Raw genomic sequence first — 19,929 nt, forward strand, 5'->3', positions numbered from 1 at the left:
TGCAATTCCATAAAATGCTGTGGGGGTGGAAAAGTGTGGTTTATAATTTGGGAGATAACTGCATGTCATTCAATTGACTTTGTACTTGCCACTTCTCAGAGTCTGGTGGATGTTCTGCTGCCTTGCAGAACTTATCTGTAACACACATCCCCTGTTGGTAATTTAGCTTCCCTTCAGAGGAGGAGCTGAGCTACAAGGAAGAGCTGGATGTTGGAGGAGATGAGTTTTTTCAGAACTTGCTCTGAGGCAGATATTTATTTACAGTTTTTCTTTAACTCTCTGTGCGTGTTTCACTGTGTTTGCCTTAGCTGGGGAATCATCTCCACATTAAATCTGCACGCCCTCCAAAGGCTCTCAATTCCCATCAGCATCAGCGGCAATTAAATATTCTGGTGAAGGAGAGAATAGACCCACCAACAGAAAATGTTATTCAATGACATTGTAGCTGCAGCACATCTTCCTGCAGAGCTTTGTGTAATCACACCAAGTAAGCAAAGAGAAATTGTTCTGCAACGTGAAGCATTTAATATTTCACAAGCAATCTGATCTAAAAAAGAAAAAAAGGCACAAAATCACCTTTTGTGTACTTTTTTCTTTTAGGAGAAAGTTTTGTGTCTTAGATTTTGGGGTTTCTGCCTTCCTACAAGGAAGTGCTGTAGCCTGCTTCCCCTTTGTGCTTTCCTACTCATCCACACTCCTTGGGGCTACTTCTCATCATCAGCATTTATTTATTCACCTGCAAATTTCAGTCCCAACTGAATTTCTTCCTTGGCTAACTTCTGCTCCCTGCTTCCACAGAGGAAAACTGCAGATCTCCCAGGGAAGCATCACCTTTCATTGCCTAGACCTCTTCAGGACCCTTTTCCTAAGGAGCTGGAGCCTTGACAATACTACATCCCAGTCTGCATAGGCACCTTCCAGGTGACGTGTCACTTCTGGACAGGATGGGTAGCCTTGGCGGCCGTGGAGCACACGCCAGTTATCAAATGTCAGTACATCTCCTATAAAGAGATTGCACCAAAGACAAAGGTCAGTAGTTGGAATGTTAGAGTTGATTCCTTCAAAAGACACAGAGGCAGATTCATATCAACAGTTAGTGAGCAATAATTTTAAGTAGCCCAGCTGGAGATGCACAACAACAACACAGTAATTTTAACTTTCTCAACCAGAGAGGCCAGTTCCTTTTGAGACCTCTTTCATTTCTTGTATAATGAGGAGTTAAAAAGCAGGCTGCTAGAGGAGTGCATACTGAGAAAATCAAGCCCTGAGGAGAATGCAAATCCATAGGGGTGAAATAAATAAAATGTGTGAAAACCATTAGGATACATTTTATTTGACCAGTCTAGTACTAGCTGTACTATACACATATATGCTATCCCTGTTAAGAGAATTTCATAACAACAAAGTCAAAACACAGAGTTAGGAAATTGCATAAATAATGCTAGAATACCAATTTAATTTTTCTCCCTTGTGTGTCTCCATTATGGTAAATCTTGAATTAAATAAACTCATAGTCTTTTTTATCTTCTCCTCATTCCCCATACCACCCTTTCCATTAATCAACAAAATGGATGCCACTAATGTAATGTAAGGCACTTTGTTTTTCCATTAATGTGATCTTACATATTATTTTATTGTGTGTTTCCAAAGGAGAGAGATTAATTTCCTCACAGACATTTTAGACACAAGTACATAGTATATGAGGCAGTCAGATACAAAGATTAATTTACTTTCGTAATATCTCTTGAGAGATTCATATATTTATTCTAATGCTGAGGAATGAAAGAACAGAGATTAAGGCCACACAAGACATTACACATAGGACTGCCAATCGATGGTGCTATTGAAACATCAATTTCTAATATCCTATGTAGCATAAAATGCTGTTTTGTATTTAGTTTAGAGATACATTTGACTAATCTATAGGTAGACTATTTTCCCCTGCCACTTTTTTCTTCTTTATAGTGTAACAATGGCAAAAGAAATCTACGAGATTAATGCAAGAAAGCAGTATGAAATAAAATAGATGATTGAAAGACTTGAAGTTCCTCCCAGTACTAGTGCTAGCAGTGTTCAAGTATTTTGATTGTCAGGAAAAACATGTGAAAAATTGTTGTAAGGAGAAGGAACTTACTGACCTGGTTTCATCTTGAAAGTAAACTTGTGTTCTGCGCTGTTCAATAAATCATTAAATTCCTTTAGAGCTGCATAAAATGGCCTCACTTTTTCAGCTGGTACATCAAACACTGTGTCTCTTGTTGCATTGTTAAAATTGATGCGAATTGCTTGACCTCTAGAATCTGTGCTATAAAACAAAGAAAAGGGGAAAAAAAGGAAAAGAAAAAAGAAAAAGGAATGTATTCTGTTTTTACTGAAACAGTTCAAGATGATTAAACAATAACTGAATTCTCCTGATGGAATATCAGTATGTTTCTATAGTAAAATTCAGATTGATATTGGATTGGATTTTGCTAATTAAGACTAACTAGGAAAAGGGATAACCAGGAAAAAGTGTAGACACTTAATTTGCCCAAAGATCTATATTATACACTCTTTAATTGTAGACTTTTTAAAATAAATAATCAACTTCTTTTTTTTAATCAGGAAAGAATATGAACATTTACATTTCATCTTCTGATAGTATATAGTTCTTAACCTAAATGTTTCAAATGATGACCTCTCCTTGGCATGACATATACATGTACATTGGCTGGCATTTGGCTGTTTGCTCACCGGTAATTAGAGTAACTCTAATTACCACCACTTCTTGTTTGTGTGTGGCAAAACCAACTAAGTGGCACAATGCACAGTACAAGTCACACATTTCCCCAAAAAACCAGACTAAAGATCCCAACCAATCAACCAAAAAAACTCCACACAAACCTAGAACTACAGACCAAGTTAAACCAGTGTTTTCCCACAAGGTGGCAGGAGCAGACCTTCTCTTACCAACACATCATCCACCAGATGACAACAGGGATTTTCTTTTTAGGTATTGTTGAAACTACTCACTCTATAATCCTTTGTTTGCTGTGCACAGCAAAATCACAGTAATCCACCCCAACATCAGTATAGTCTACAGCAGTAGAGGACAGGATCTGATATGCCTCAGGATTTTGTTTCTTCAGCTTGTTGCATACATGAAATCCATCTACAACTTCACTTTCACCTCCTGCAGCTGTTTGCTTTATACAATGAAGAAACTGAACCTGGAAGGAATTAACAGCTCTTTAAAAAAATAATTGGCTTGCATATTTAACAGTTTATTAGTATCAGTTCTCTCACATCTGTGGTTCTTTTATTCTGGTTGTTTGGTTTTTTTCTCAGTGACAGACTGAGCTCTCATTTACTGCAGCTCTGCCACCAGTATCACAAAGGCAGAAAATTAAAATAGCGTGTTCATAAATCCATCCCATTGGGATATCCTCTAATGCTTGCAACCTGTGAGTCAGTGGCAGAGGTCTTGCTTCTTTCCTTTGAGTCCCTCTTTCTCTTCCTACTACTTTCCAGTTCTCTGGAATGATGTGAGTTATGTGGATTACAGTTTGATATGACAGGAACGGGGTGAAAACATCTTTTCTGTGGTTGTCCAGTTTTACAGAAGGGCCCTGATTTTTTGTCTGTTATGAAAGGGCAAAAAAGTATTTATCTTTTACCAATTCACAGAAAACAGAATATACCATCTTAATCTTCATTCTTTCTCTGTTACCCTCCTGAGCTGAAGAGATGAGTCCTAAAATGTCACAACCTGACTATAGCATTTAGACACTAACTTTTGTGAAATAATGAGAGCAGTACTCACAGCATATAAAGGACCTGAAAGTTTTCTCATACGGCAATATTTTCAATACTTTGTGAATTTAATTTTAAAATTATGGGATATATGGGAGACATGCTGAATTTATATCATACCATATAAATTGTATGCCATGTGTATATAGATCAGCATTTGCAGTATAATATATCGATATATTTACATTGCTCTTTTAAGACAAAATTCAGAGCCACTGATCACCAATCATTTTTCACACTACAAGAACATTTCCCTTTCTCCTTTTGTGGAATGAAAAAGCCAGTAAACTCAATTTACCCCAGGTGGATGCTGCAGAGCAGGGTAATCAGTGTGAAAACAGAGTCTCTCAGTTGTGTATGCTACATTGTTAGCATCTGCTTTGTCTTGCACTTGCCAAGTTGGTCTTTATAATGAAAGGGAAAAGAGAAAACACGTTAGAACATCCAGCCTGCATGCCAGACAGTACACATTGAAACTGTGAAATCACAGCACAACAGTCACTTCATCTTTGGACATGAAAATATTGTAACATTATAAGGAAATAAAGATTTAGCAGTGTCCCTCCACCCCAACAGAGGCTTATTTCAGCAGTCCTAGATAAAACTTCAGTGTGTCAAGGGACATCTGGCTTCAGGGCAGTACCTGGAAGAAGGATGGCTTTCCAGTGGTGGAAAAGGCCAGCTGAAGACACTAACCAAGAGACTTCTGCCAGTAGAAATCATCCTAGTAATGATGCTTCAGAAATAAGTGAGTAGAAGCTGGCCCATTTCTTTTTATCAACCTTTCACTTCCCCTCTGCCACATGGAGCACATTATCAATGAAATGCAGAACTTGTAAAGGCCATGTAATTTTCCCCAGAAGTTATTTTTAAGGCTTCATAATCTTAGAAAATATAGAATATCCTTTACAAGGGGATCTTTCCCGTAAGCTGAAAATTTGCTTCTGGAGAAAAATGTCTTGATGAAAGACTTTGAAACTTCTTCCCTTTCTATGACATCCTTTTTGAGAACTAGCTCTGTTTATTTTATTATATAGTTCATCTCTTGGAATATGGCAAATTCAGTAAAAAGTTTTCTGACAATTGCAGTGAAAAAAGTAAGTCACAGCTATATGACAATGACATGAATGCCTCATGTTGCTGCACAGACAAAATGTGTTTTGAGTGACACACCATGCAGGAGAATTTGAGACCTAGAACCACAGGTTTTGTTTATACAAAGCACATGTGATGGAAGATAATCCTCAGCAGATGCATGTTATAGATCCAGATGTTTGTCTGGAAAAGTGTAATTTACCATACAGACATGATATAATTGCACGCACATCAGTGACCAAAAAGAAATTGTGAAACTCATTTTCCCTTGTGGAATACTATAGACAAAATATGTTCCAGATGGTGTGTGTCTACTTTTACTTCTTAATAACAGTTTAAAAAGAAAATAGGTTAAAGATCATGCAGATAAAATTATTCATATATAGTATATAAACACTTTTGTTCTAGGAGTGCTATTTAGTATAGAAATTATGAAAAATGCTAAAATTAGTTTTCTACAATTTCCAGAGGGAAAACCCTCTTGAGTATTTGCAAATGTGTTTAACTGACTAGAAGAAATAGTTTTTATTATTTGGTATGGCACATATTCATCAGTACATTACTTGAGTAACAGCACATATTCATTATCACATGACCTCAGCACTCAAGCGTGACAATTTCAACCACATTTCCACAGTCTGACAGCCAAAAAATAGCCCCTTTTAATAATTCCTGCAATTAGTGCTGAAGGCAGCTAGATTTGCTCCATCTTTAAATTCATAAGCTTTGGTGTCACTTGATGGTTCTAAAACAATTTAACACCGTCTTATTTAGATAAAATATATAAAATTGCTGGAGTGGTAACATTTTATAGAATCATCAGAAGCTTTTGTAAAAGCAGTCATTGCTTTAGTATTGTCAGGATTTGCAAGGGAAGCTGCTCTCCAGGAGCTTTCCTTCCACACAGTGAGCTTTGGTAAAAGCCCAGATTACTGACTTGAAGTCAAAGAGGCTAATGGGGAGCTCAGCATTGAATAGGGAAAAATCAACCTCACTTTGTCTAAGTCTCATCTGAGCTGAAGCATCTTGGCCATGTTGGGGGCACAGGTAGTAAGGTTATGTTAGAGGACTCTGGGACCTTAAGGAGAGCAAAGTGGGTTGGAATGATTTGTGGTTTAATAATTAGGGTCAGATTCCAAAGCCCATTGTTCAGGCTGTTTGATAGAGTAGGAAGATTGGCACCAAGCAGGTGTAGCAATTTTTTTGCATTAGATAGCAACATGGGTTCAGACTTCATCAGTAGAAAACCAGGCTGACTGTCACCTCCTTAGTCCTGCCAAAGTGCAGCACTAGGAACTGAAGACACATTTGAATAATTTGATCTTACACTTCATTAAAAGTGTATGTCTTATACATATGAGATTTGGGACACGTGTCCTTTTCTTGCTGCTGAGGACCTCCAGGTGACACTGATGGATTGGCTGTTTCCATGGCAGTGCTGGAGCCCTGAAGGAAGGCCTTCACACCACACCAAGCACTGGACAAGGCTTCAGAACAGAGGAGGAACACAAGGTCTCACAAGGTGAGAAGTTGGAGAAACAAATAGCAGTATGACTGGAGACTTCATTAATGCAGTTGGGTCTCCATAATGGAAAGAAAAAAGTTAATTTAAAAAGTGGAAACTCTTGGTGTTGTTATATGGCTGATATAGAGAATGTTTCCACTTTTTACAGTAATGACATTTTAGGGAGGTCACACCAAGTAGACATCTAGACACAAAGAAAGGCTTTTTTCTTTCATGTGTTAGAATTGTATTCATTGCTGTTACATTACAGTTTAAAATTCAGGGTTCTGTTGCGGTAATGTTTAATTTGGCAGGCTTGCCAACTCCAAGTTTATCCTTTTATTTCTCATATTTTGTATGCCATGTATTTGGCTCCCAGTAAAACACCAGGGAAATAATGATCCAAAGTTATTACTTTATTACAGTTGTAAAAGCCACCCCAGGACTGGAAGCCAGCAAGAACTGAACTTCTGTTTTGGAGTGGAAAATTATGGTAAGTACTAGCTACAAACACTTTTTCTTAGTTAGATAAAGGTTACTGATTCAGCTCAGCAAGATCTGAGTTGCCACCATGGTTTGTCTGCTCATTTAGTAGGTGCTTGCAGAGGTAGAGCTTCAGTTTGCCAGTTCTTGGCATCAAAAAGATAATTTCCAAGTGCCTGCTTGTGTGCCTTCAAGCTGAATTCTGGTTGTTGGGATTGGCTATGGCTTTCCAGAGCAGGCTCTGTTGAAAGCAGGAAAATGGGTACTCAGCCCATTTTCTTGGTGAGGTAGGCCATGATACCATCATCTAAGTCTTACCTATAGACATAACTCAAAATCAGACTAAATAGAAGTTTCAGAACAGATAACTTCCTCTGTTCAGAACAGGACTGAATTAGGGATTCCATGGCATAGATAAGTAAGTCTGTCTCACTGTTACCCTATATTCAACAGCATTTTCCTTCTCTTTGCAGTTAGTGTTATTTCTGCTCTTCTCTACATACCCTACCTGTAACAGCAGAGCAATTATCTTTTAAAGTATATGAACTTGATGCCAAATTTTCTAAAATATAGAGAAAAAAACATACACTTTGCTTTAGCATATAAATCCTCAAAAGAGATATAACAAGCTTAGACTAAGAGCATTAGAGGTGATTACAACACTGGCAAAACAAAGATTTTATAAAACAAACTCACCCATAAAATGTGAGACGCAGGAACCCAATCCTGTGGCCAAGTCTAATCAATTCTCCCTGCCCTGTAGCAGCTCCCGTCAGTAGAACAATTCCTACTTTCTTTAGGGTGCACAACCACCTGTATGCACTTTCATCATTGTACATGATCTCTTCAAAAGGTATTTTGGGAAGTTGAAGGTCTGAGCCCCAGTACTGATGTTCTGAAAGGGAAGAAATAGAGAAACAAGTTCTTAGCTGTTTTAGTATCAAAACTCTTCCATTTACTGGCTTGTATGCACAAACATACACACACATTCAAAGATAGTGCACAGGAATGGGTAAAAAGGACAAAGATGCTCATTCTTACTTTTTTTGTTTTGCTTAGAGTTAGCATTGATTCTAGTTTCTTGCAAAACTTGAAACATTACTGGTTTAAGTCAAGCATTCTCAAAAATATTGAATCAGGGCTTTTATTCTTACAGTAAAGACATAATTGTTTTTCCTTGCTATTATATATTTAATCTGAAGCTGCTATTCTTAGAAGAGTGTATTATAAAGCATAAAAAGGTTTTTTCTAGAATAATTGTTTTGTTTAAATCATAACTACCTTACTTGGTGTTTTAGCTAATATTCAGATAACTTGCCCAATCATCAATCACAGAGATCACACACTAAAAAACGAGACCACATAAACATTTGTAAAATTACACAGGTGGCATGACTTATAAAACGCCTGTATCTCCATTTATTCCAACGTCTCTTCGTGGACAGGACAAATAAAAACTACAAATTCCAAGGAGCTTTCAGAATTGAGAACTTTGGGTAATTTTACCTTGTGACTGAAGGACATCCTATAGTTCAAACAAATGCGAAGATCAGGTTTGGGCTTCTTTTTTTACCTCTTTCTAGATATAGGTAGGAAGCACAAAATACAATATGCTCTTAAAAAAAAATTAACTCAGACACTACAGAGTTAAAATATTTTTTAACCAGTAGTGTTCTTCTTTCATCTGGCTAAGGCTACTTAGAGATGGTCCAAGAATCAGAACACACATGACCAGGAATAAGCTATCCACAAAGACCATCTTTTATGGTCTACCCGATTTTCAAAGAAGAAGCAGTATGATTCAACAAGCTGTTCAATTTTGTAACACATGTCTGCGAAATAAAAAAATGCAAATCATGAGGAGACATATAATCTCACATCATTAAATTCCTTTTTGATACCACTCCATGGTCAGTTACTCACTGATCCACTGTGTTTAACTTAATATACATCTTTTCACATGTTTGAAAGATGGTGAAAAAATAAAGTATGAATATTTTCACTTTACTCTATTAGAAGTTAAGAAATTTAAATAGACTTAAGTATGTTGTATAAGAATATCCTTTGAAAGACAGAGCAGGTGAATAACTATGTGAAAATTAATAGAACATTTTAAGTTTCATCTTTTCCATCCTAGTTTTCTTACTGACTTGCTAATAAATATTTTCCTAATTTTCCAGAAACAAGAAGTAGAATTTCAAGGAATATATCAACATATTTTCTTCACTTTGGAAAATAAATACATGCACCTAGAATTGAACTGCAGCTCCAGGAGTCCTAGGCTTCCAATGGTACATGGACTGTAGTGTGCTCTTGTTCAAGTTCCCAATTGCTCTTGCTAGAAGTTTCACCTGATATGAGATGATCCTTCTGGAGCAGAGCATGGCCTGTGGTGTTGGGTTTTCCAGTGGGTTTGGCTTTTGTTACAGACCTGTGCTTTGTCACAGCACTGCAGAACAGCACATGCTCAGCATAGCAGGCTGGGATTGCCTTGGATTTTGGCATGACAAACCTGCCAACCCCTACAGCTGCCCTGTGGAACCACCACCCTCCATCCTCCACCCAAGCAGACCTGCAGCACTGGTGCCTGTCCTCTGGCCTCAGATTCAAGCTGTGGAGCCAAAGGGAGGTAAAAGCTAAATTCAAAATGCTTCTCATATCACTTAACTTGAAGAGAAATAATTTTTCTGGGAATTTAGCCTTTGCCAGACTCTGAAATGTATTTGGGAATAATACTGTAACCATAATATGCCTGCTGACTGAAGAGATATTTAACCTCTATGTGGTACTGCTAAAGGTGGAAATTGCAAAGTGTCAACAAAACTGAACTCTACACTGATACTCCTAAAACAGCTACTAAAACTGAAGAGCTTTATTTTTCTTTAATGCTTCACCACTTTGCATTTTAAAAACAACAACAAACAAAAATAGTTGCCAAACACCAACAAAACAAAAAAGCTAGAGATTAAATACAGTTCAATCCTGCCGTGCAAAGCCATAGACTCTTTTCCCCAAAGCTTCACTTTTGTTATATAAATTCCCTTCCAGTGACAAGTGTAGCCAGCACCCTTAATGCTTTAGGTTTGTCTTTCTTTTCAAAGGTGCAAGCTGGTACACAAACGCATGTAAATCCACCTCAAATTTCAGAGAAGAAAGGCTCCAAGTTTCCAGCCCCTCCTGACATGCTGATGCAGTCAAGAGCTTAGCCTTTGAGCTACTGCAGGAGCAGCCTTTTCCTCTTCACATTTGCCAGTGTACTCCATAATGACACCATGGTAAATACACCAGAAGTTGGGACATTGCATATAGCTCCAAGTGGTAATATGAATGTGACCACACCATTTAATACTAATTATCCCAAAGAAAATTATTAATTTTAGCACAGGATCTCCAGCAGACTTTTTAGTCTTTATGCTTTACATATTAGTAATTGTGGGGTTTTTTCAAAGAGCTCTTAGAGCTTAATTTAAATACATTAGTGCCAATTTTGATCCTTCTACTAGCTGCAATAGTTCTGAGGTCTAATTTCTCACACTTATGGTATACACATGAACAGCTTTTAAACAATTCATATTTGTATGAAAAACAGTGAAGGAATTCTCCTGACTGGTCCCAGAGAGCATCATAGTCAGGTGAGCACAACAGCAATAGGTGAGAGACAAGTCATAGATCTATGCTAAAAGAAGCAGCATTTACACCTTGGCTCCAGAAGAAAATGCTCTATGTTGTCCAATATTTACAATTTGACAGATTACCAGATCCATAATTAATTGGAAAAGGGACAGGAAAGCAAAAGAGAATGGAAAAAAGATCTTGTGGTATGCAGGTTCTTCCACTTAAAAGTGTTTTTTAAAAAGACTTCCTGAAAGTCTTAGAAAACCCATGGCATGTTATTCTTCCACATACCAAACAACAGGAACTTTCTACCCATTTTTATTCACAAAATCTCTTCAGCCTGAAAATCTATCAAGGAGCTGCACTGGACTGCACAGGGACTGTACTCTTTGGCAGTATTTCCTTGTGGATCCCAATCAAGCACTTCATTGTTTTATCATGTCATCATAGAACAATTTCTTCCCCCTGCTAAGGCAGTAAATACAGTTTCCATTGTACTATAGTAGAAGTAGTAGAACATATGCTCTGAAAGCTGAAGGGGTAAGAAAGATAAGGGTGAGGCATTAGTGTCTGGACAGCCTTAGGTCTCACTTGCACAGCACAGCTGCAGTTGCCAAATTAAAAATCTTTATGTTTGCAAATCACAGTCAGCTAGGTTGGGAAAGACTTTTGTGATCATCAAGTCCACCCCATGACCTGGCACCACCTTGTCAACTAAACCAGGGCACCGAGTGCCACATCCAGCCTTTCTTAGACATCTCCATCACAGTGACTCCACCACCTCCCTGGGCCACCCATCCCAATGCCCAATCTCCCTTTCTGTGAAGAAATTCTTCCTGATGTCCAGCCTGAACCTTCCTGGTGCATCTTTAGTCTGTGTGCTCTTGTTCTGTGGCTGGTTGTCTGGGAGCAGAGCCCGACCCTCACTGGGCCAACCTCCTTTCAGGGAGCTGTGGGGAGTGATGGGGTCACCCCTGAGCCCCTTTTTCTCCAGGCTACACAGCTGAGCTGCTCCTCACAGGACTTGTGTTCCAACCCGTCTCCAGCCTTGCTGCCCTTCTCTGGACATGCTCCAACATCTCAACGTCCTTCCTAAAGTGAGGGCCCAAAATTGGACACAGCACTCCAGGTGCTGCCCAACAGGGGAACAGTGACCTCCCTGCCCCTGCTGGACACATTCCTGATCCAGGCCAGGAGCCATTGGCTTTCTTGGCCACCTGGGCACACTGCTGGCTCACATTCAGTCTGCCACAAGTCAGCATTCCCACGTCCATTTCTGCTTGGCTGTTGTCCTGTCACTCTGTCCCCAGCCTGTAGTGCTGTAGGGGTTGTTGTGGTTTGGATGAACCTCACCTTGCTGGATTCAGCCCATCTATCCAATCTGCCCAGGTCCCTCTGCAAATGTAACTGAACAACTCATACAGGATAAAAACAAGTCTTATAAAATAATTTTGTATCTTTATTGATAATTTATATTATGACTACTAAATCCCCAGATCTATGTGCTTTTCAAAATGGGAAGAATGAAAATCTTTTGAAAGAATTATTGCCTCTTTCAATAATTTCAGAACAATAATTGGGGGGGGGGAAGAAAGGAAAAACAAAAATCCCATTTCTTGATCATACCAGGTTAGTCCTAACTACATTAGAGTTTGCATAAAATGAGAAGATACCCTTTGTTCAGTACCTGCAGATGGTGTGCATGCATCAACACTTGGAATTATCCAGCATTTACTACACAACTTGGGACAATGCTGATCAAATTTTCTGGAGTAATAAAAGAAAGTCAAGACACCACTAGAGTAAATTACTTCATTTAAAATTATTTTGCCTACAGCATGTATTTTAATGTTTGTTGAAAGCCAAGTGTATTTTTGCTGTATCGTAAGTTATGTATATGGCAGCCTAACTTGTCATTAAGCCCTTATTAGTTATTACTGCAGGATAAATTCAAATGACCAAACTTTTAAAGTAAAAAACTACTTTTAACTTCATCCTCCTAAAATTATCATCTCTCAGGACCTAGCAGAGAAACTGAAAACAGCATTGATACTGTTAGCACCCTGATTCAAACTTTTATGGAGCTGGATGTAAACATTCAGTACCATATTATCACATTTTAAAGAATTATCATCATTTGAAACCTTTAAATTGCTGTTTAAACATTAACCTAATTTAATATTAAAAATATTAGGTACCACTACAGACTAGCTCTGCAGAATCTTCTCTTTCACCCAACATGAAAATATGATTGTGATGTTATCTAATTTCCACCCCCACCTCCTGAACCCCCCAGCCCCATCCTATTGTTGGAATACCAGCATGTTGGAAAATGAGCCTCAGCAAACACAATGGAGTTAGATAGTGGATACTGGCTTACTCTGTGTCTCTCACAAGCACCCTCTACTAACCCCAGCATCTGAATTACAGACATGATAAATCATTCCTGCGACATCTGCTGTGTAGAACTCCAGTAAACAAAAAGAAAAAAGAGTATCTTTGAGACACCACAGCTCTAGAAGTAGAATATGGCTCTTTGGCTGTTCTTTTGGGAGCATCTTGTAAGTGGGGCTGAAATGAGCCTTGATATACACAAATAGCAGATTTTGATTTTGCATATTGTATGGATAGGATTCTGGCAATGTTTTAAAAGAGAAATCTTGACATACTGCCATAGAGCTATTTATAGTCACTTGATCATGCACTGAAAATCTGACCTACTCTTCTTTTTGGGCTTGACAGAATGTCTGACATCTATGTTTCTGGAATCAGAAACCATGATGGAAAAACATTTTTTTTTTTTTAAAAAGCAGCACTAAAAGCAAATAACCCCTTGCAAAAGAAAAAAAAAAAAAACCACAAAAAAACCAGCCACAGCTCTGAATGTCAGCAGTGAAGGAAGGTTAACCTTTAACTACAGCAGTCTGGCAAGCTTGCATTTCTCTTTGTTGAAGTAGCATGCAGGGCTGGCATTTCATAGCACTGTCTGTAACATTATACTCCTGGGCTATGGTTAGTTGCTTAAGGGCATGTAATTTGCAGTGTGCATCACCACAAGAAAGTGTGTTCTAAACTTACCAAAATATACAATGAAAAACAGATCTTAAACAGCCAGCAAGCAAACTCACAGCCTTTTTTTGCAACTGAAACCTGGGGAAAACTGCAAGAAGGTGTCAATCATAATGAGCTAGGGAGCTCATTATTATCATTGTCTGAGAGCATGAGGAAGATTAATGACACCACTAAAATAAAGCCAGTTAATTGGTGTAACATTTATACACAATTTCTTCAGACCAACCATGTGAAACAGAATCTGAAAAAGCATTGCCCAAAGAATGAAACAGATCTTTGGTGTATATTTTAACCTGGATGGCTCTAATGGAGGGGAGCAGTGGCAGAGCAGAGAACTGGCTTCCAAAACATGCGCTGTATTTAGATGCCAAAGGTAACCACTGCGCAAATTCATGCATGTGAAGGCAAATCACAGTCAGTTAAGACTTCGTAATAGGTGAAAAATGTAGCATTACATCTGAAATATTGAAATCTCAGTAATTAATACCTTTGCCAATGAACACAACCTGAGATCTAGATTATTTTGCATGGGTACTAATTAAAGCAATTTACATCGATCCCTTTGAAGACTACAAAACATCCTGCTAGCTTTCATAGGACATTCATTTTCACAAATAAAAGTTCTTGCCATCTGAAAAATCAAGTCTAGTTTCCCTGAATGAGGTCTGCATCTTCACCATATTCACTCTGGAAGCATGCCAAACTCTTCAAAATACTAAACACAACCGTTTATTTTTGCCAAAAGTAAAGTAGATAGAAACATTTATATTATCAGGGGAAATAGATCCATTCTGAACTATGAAGAGTTTATTACACATCCATTGAAATGAATGGAGATATTTCTTATCTTTTAAACCAGTAATGTCCTATTTTAACAGATACTGTATTAACACTGAACACAGATGCACAGCTTTCTGCAAGAGCAGATCTCACAGGAACACCATCAAGAGCAATCGCAGGCATCCTCCAAGCTTTCACACCTCCATGCTCAGTCTGAAATGCTGTCAAATTTCTGACTGATGAAATGCATCATGCCAAACCTCGTGGCTCTATAATTATCCACTTTAAAGGGTAAGTGATCTGTACAGGGTAAATGTCACAAAGACAGTTGAACAAAATACTTTGTGATCAAAAGACAGTCTACCACTAAAACACGCGCGGGAAGCAAAGCAAACACAACCTTAACTTCAGCACTACACACTGCCAGGCTACACAGTTACTTTTTAACAAGAAGGCCATGAAAAAGGGGAAAAATATTTCAGTTGTAACTCCCTTGCAGTTCCAAATAAACTTTCTTTTTAGAAAAATTTAGAAAAAATTTAAATATTTTAAATAGCACTCAGACACTTGCCTAGCCACAGACCACTAGTGGTCCATGGCTCATTTATGAGACCTACTAACACTTTCTGGAAAGAGAAGGCTTTTAGGAAAGTAAGTGTAGCCCAAGTAGTTGCATTTCTCCCAGGTATAGAAGGTAGAAGAGGGAAAAGATAACCACAGGTCCCTGTCACACATGCACAGCCTGGCACTGGGCACCAAGGGCTGTTCCCACAGCTTCAGTTGGGTAGACCTGGTCCTCACACAGGCACCTCAACCAGGACTGTCAGTGTCAAACCCCTTGCATTTGTCACAAGCATGGCAGACATGGATTTAATTCCTACCTGGCAAAAATAAATCTACTCGCATTTCAGCTCTGGCTTCTTCAGAGAAGCACCGTTTTTTCAACCACTCAGCTTCATATTCACTTGTGTGTTCATCAGGCCATGTAATAGAGATCTTTCAACACAAAGGAAAAGTTGAATTAGGAAAAAAAAAATTGAAAAACATCATCTAGAACAACAAAATTCCTTAGCAACAGCAGAAGTTGTAATACTTAGATCAATAATATCAGAGTTAAACTTTTCCTGAAACATGATAGCAAACAAGTAATGAAAACCCCACTGAAACACCATTCACATTCTGCTACTTCCTATAAATGTTAATTTTCATTTCAACCCATGACCTAATTTGCTGGTTTGTGTGGACTGTTTCCACTGTGGGAGCTGCACTTAACAGAAAGAAGGGAATTGTAAAAACTGGCACGTATCACTGGGGAGAGCACCTCAACCCAGCTCAGAAGAGCAAAAATTTCTTGCAAAACACTGACAGGTCATGAGAAAAGAAAAAGAACAAGACAGACAAGGACCTTTTTCTAGGACAGAAGTCCACCTCCTACTTTTGAAGTCTTCCCTCTATCAAATAAATTTTTAAAAAGTGTTGAGTTTTTCAAATTCCTGAAAGAAAACATGGATAGAAAGCATATGGCTTTGCTTGTCATGAACTGAAAGAGATCAGTCCCGCACAGACCCCTAGCTGAATTTTTAAGGTGGATGAATAGGTATCAATTCCCAATTCACATGACTCTGCTCATTCACATGATGGTAAAACACTGTCAGTATCATTTTAGTATTAATGCTGTGCTTTTATCAGTTTCTGAATTTAAGTGGAAGCAGACAATTCCTAATTTGCCTGATCAAATACTGAATTTACATGGCATTAATTTTGTGTACAATCAACTTGGGAGTCCAGAATTCCTCACCAGGGACCCTTATCCTGTGGCTGAGCTACTCACACATGAGCCAGCCTCTGCAAACTGCCCCTGCAGCGAGGCTGCCACATCTGACACAGGGCTGACTGCTGCATTTCCAATATGTTTAAAATATCTTAAAGTATAAAACCGAGGAAATCAGTTTGCCAAAGGAGCCACGAACTGTTTTTAATAAAACATTAAAAAAATCTAAATCATATGCTAGGATTTTATATGTCAGGAAAGGTTGACATTCATAAGGAGGGCAGCTCCTCTCCTCTCTTGCCTGATAACCTTCTATTTTGCAGGAAGAAATGTTAATGTAGATAAGTAGACAGGGATACAGACATTAGTCCAATTCTGATTATTTGCTTTAATTTTGGATCGAGCGTTCACTCAAGATAAAGGTTATTTTGCATCGAAAGTTTCCTAATAAAGCTGATATTTTTGTTATAGATTAAAGTCATTCATCATCTTACCATTATTTTTTCATATTTTCAAGCCATTTACTTAAAAAATTAAGAGAGGAAGAAGTGTAAGTGTGATTAAATGTGCAAGAAATGTCTGAATTTTCAACAACTAGTGATGAAGAAGGATATGGCAGAATTTTGAAAAGCATTATTATATTATAAAAGCTGATGCTTGAGTTTATGCAGCCTCTGCATAAAATCCATACAGTGAAGTTTCACATGAAGGTGGAAAGATCCGAATTCCCCAAAATGCGATTCTTCCTGAAAGCTTTGCAAATACCTGCTAAGGCGTGCAAACAAGCAAACTGTCATTAGAGTGCGACTTGCAATTGTCTCGAATTTAAATTAATAAGCATCGTTAGACGACTTTCACGAGAAGGTGAACGACGGCTTGCTTCAAATACCTTTTTGCTATCTGCCAGAGCAACCTGCTTGGCCACGATGTCCACATCCAGGTCCTCGAGGCGCAGCCTGCGCGCCCCGGCGGAGGGCAGGAAGCAGAGTGGGCACTGGCAGCTGTCCCGCAGCCACACGCTCGGGTAGCTGCTCTCGCTCCCGTCCTCCCACTGCACGCACACCGAGCGGCCCCCGCCCGCAGCCCGCACCGTCCGCACGGCCGCGCTCATGCTCAGACGCCGGGACTCCGAGACACCGGGACTGCGCTCCGCGGCGCTGCCGCCTCCTCCGCTTTCTGGACTCTGTAGCCAAAACGTCACAGGGAGACGTCAAAGGGAAGTCATGGAGCTCCTGAAACCAGTTGCCATTTGTTTTTCAGAGTTTCAAGCCGTTTACTTATAGAATAAAGAGAGGAAAAAGTGTAAGTGCGATTAAATGCATGAGAAATGTCTGTATTTTCAACAGCTGGTGGTGGAGAAGCATATGGCAGAGTTATAAAAAGTATTGTATTGTATTGTATATTGGGTTCTACCTTTTGGGTCCTATAGCAAAAACACCAGAGGGAACTCAGTCACGGAGATCCTAAAGCACCACCAAGAGCAGCTTATTACTGAAGAAGCAAGAACAGCACAAGGACAGTGTTACAACGATTCCCCCTTCCCTTCCAACTACCTAGACTACGGGAATATTCATTATATTGTGAAAAACGCAATTAAAAAAAAGTTTTTAAAAAGACATGTTTTAAAATTTTTTTTAAAAATGTTAACAGTTTAATAACAATAAAATGGTTATAAAAATAGCAATATAATTAGAGTAATAATTATTTGGACAATTTGGATTAGGACGACATGAGACAATAGAAACAAATAGTTATGGACATCCATGTACCTTTTTCTGGGCATAATAAGCCTGAAAATGGACACCCGTTAACAGAGGATTAACCCTTAAAAGCAACAGCCTGTTGCAAATTCATACACCATAAGATGCATAAATTCCATTCAAACACAGGATTCTCTCTGGTCAGGGTCAAATTTTTCCTCCTAATCCTAATGGCATCTTCAGGGCTGAGCGAGGCAGGAAGAAGTTAGTTTATTCTGATCATGGAGCAATAAATTCTCTTTCTCTGAAAGATTTAGATGTCCTGTGGCTGCTATCTGGTGCAAGTACCTCATTCCTGTCTTTAAAAAAATATCCCACATACATAGTTTCTATTTTAACATTATGTTATAACCTAAAACCATATTTAACACATTACTTAAGAAAATTAATTCAGCATAACCTTCTAACATAACACATATAATATTCATTTCAATATTTGCAAAAAGCCAATCATAAAATAGGCATTTTTCACAATATGTTACTGACAGAGGGTATAGTCAGACATATCTATTCAAAAATCCCTTCCATTTGATGATCTGTCATCTTGGCTGTCTTTCGTTGCCATGCCCTCTGACCAGAGATGATGCAACAGCCCTGAAACCTCCTCTCCCCTTGGTTGGGGGGAGGGCAAACCTTGCCTCAGCGGGTGAGTCTGTGGCCTCCCCCACCCTGGACACAGCCAGAGCTCATTTTCAGGACAGATGCTGGGTCTGGCTTTCTTCTGGATACCTTTTCTTCCCCAGCCTTGTTTACTTCTCCCTAGCCCTGAGGTAACTGGACAGTACTGTCACTGTTATCTCACGTCCCCTTAGGCAGCTGAACTCTCAGTCCAAAGTTCCAGTCAGAAGGCACATTCAGGAAGGGGTGGGCTTTGGTGGTTACAGTTTCATTGTGCAGTTTTGCCATAAAGGGCAAATTCCTTTATAACAATGCTTGAGCCCTTAGCCATAATGTTTCAGTCTCTCACAGAAAGACACCTCAAAACCAATTCCACAAACCAAAAGCCAGAGCTGCTACTAACCATGTTCAAAATCCAAAGTATGAAAGTACATACACCAGAACTCCTGCTGTGGATACTGTGGAATAGAAAACATGAAATCCACCTCCCTGCAAGGAAAAGCTTTGTAAACATGACTTTAGCAACAGGGTTCTGTGAGAGTTCCTCTCTCCTTTCACAGCCTTTCTATGGATATACTCTTTTATTTAAAGCCAGCTGCATACTGTCCTGCAGAATGATGGTGTACAGATGCTAGAATTAGAAAAGCTCTGGTCTAATGTTTTTGAATATTCAGAAAAATTCAGGGGACACTCCCTGAATCAATAAGTCATTACATATGTATTTTAATGACTTTATCAGTGTCAAATATTGCATATTTATTAAGTATCTTCTTGTTTTGCTCTTAAGCTCACAGGGCAACATATGGATGCTACCAGGACCGAAGTCTTGCCAGCTGAATTTGTGCACAAAAAAATGTCCTGGGCTTCAGTATTTTGACTCACAAAGGCCTGCTGGAGTTATCAGATGGTTTTTCCTTTGCTGCAGTTTAGAACTAGGCTACACAGGACCAGAATATAAGGGTCCTGTGTAGCCTAGTTCTAAACTGCAGAATATTTTTCCTTTGCTGCAGTTTAGAACTAGGCTACACAGGACCTTGGGTCTTCACAATCCCAGCAGCAGAGTGATTCTCAGCTCTCAGCCCAGCAGCGGTGACAAGAGAAAAGAGACTCGAGCACTGTGTGGCAGGTTCCACAGAGTGGAGACCTTTATTAGAGTAGGGCCCTCTGTGAAGGGAGCCAGGGACAGCAGCTCCAGTTTCACAGGGGAAAATAGGGGTTTATATAGGGAACTGGAGAGCAGGGAGAAACTAGTAATGAATGGGATCCACGTAACTTGGAGGAGTGACAAGGGAAAAACAAATGAGGTACAACAATTAACACAGAACTGCGAAGGATCATGGGCGGGAAGGGTTCCTCACCCTAACTGAGGTGTGCCTCATTCAAGGCTTGGCTCTCCAGGGGAGAGGAACCACTCCTTTGCTGGCTGATTCCTCGGCCCC

The 19,929-nt window shown here is 39.1% G+C and overlaps 1 protein-coding gene and 1 long non-coding RNA gene across 2 annotated transcripts; one reads left to right on the plus strand and one right to left on the minus strand.

Annotated features, from left to right (window-relative positions):
• Positions 1-502: 502 nt before the first annotated feature.
• On the minus strand, positions 503-17,369 carry BBOX1 (gamma-butyrobetaine hydroxylase 1). The gene is made up of 7 exons (XM_063160524.1): positions 17,002-17,369; positions 15,223-15,337; positions 7,571-7,769; positions 4,091-4,196; positions 3,013-3,209; positions 2,139-2,305; positions 503-1,001 (listed from the first exon to the last, which is right to left on the minus strand). The coding sequence occupies exons 1-7, from the start codon at positions 17,221-17,223 to the stop codon at positions 835-837; spliced, it is 1,173 nt and encodes a 390-aa protein (XP_063016594.1). The 5' UTR covers positions 17,224-17,369; the 3' UTR covers positions 503-834.
• Positions 944-12,514, plus strand: LOC134420385 (uncharacterized). Its single transcript, XR_010028329.1, has 4 exons — positions 944-1,029; positions 6,291-6,409; positions 6,817-6,884; positions 9,055-12,514. It is a non-coding gene; the product is annotated as an uncharacterized LOC134420385 (long non-coding RNA).
• Positions 17,370-19,929: the final 2,560 nt, after the last annotated feature.

Source organism: Melospiza melodia, chromosome 6 (genome assembly GCF_035770615.1).
Source record: "Melospiza melodia melodia isolate bMelMel2 chromosome 6, bMelMel2.pri, whole genome shotgun sequence".
Taxonomy (NCBI): Eukaryota; Metazoa; Chordata; class Aves; order Passeriformes; family Passerellidae; genus Melospiza; species Melospiza melodia.

What these genes read in the sequence shown, in the direction of transcription:
- BBOX1 (XM_063160524.1), bottom strand. Translation starts at nt 17,223, where the DNA reads ATGAGCGCGGCCGTGCGGACGGTGCGGGCTGCGGGCGGGGGCCGCTCG. An exon ending in CTCTGGCAGATAGCAAAAAG is followed by an intron (nt 15,338 to 17,001) that starts GTATTTGAAGCA and finishes TTGTGTTGAAAG; the next exon opens with ATCTCTATTACATGGCCTGA. An exon ending in AGTAGATTTATTTTTGCCAG is followed by an intron (nt 7,770 to 15,222) that starts GTAGGAATTAAA and finishes CTTCCCTTTCAG; the next exon opens with AACATCAGTACTGGGGCTCA.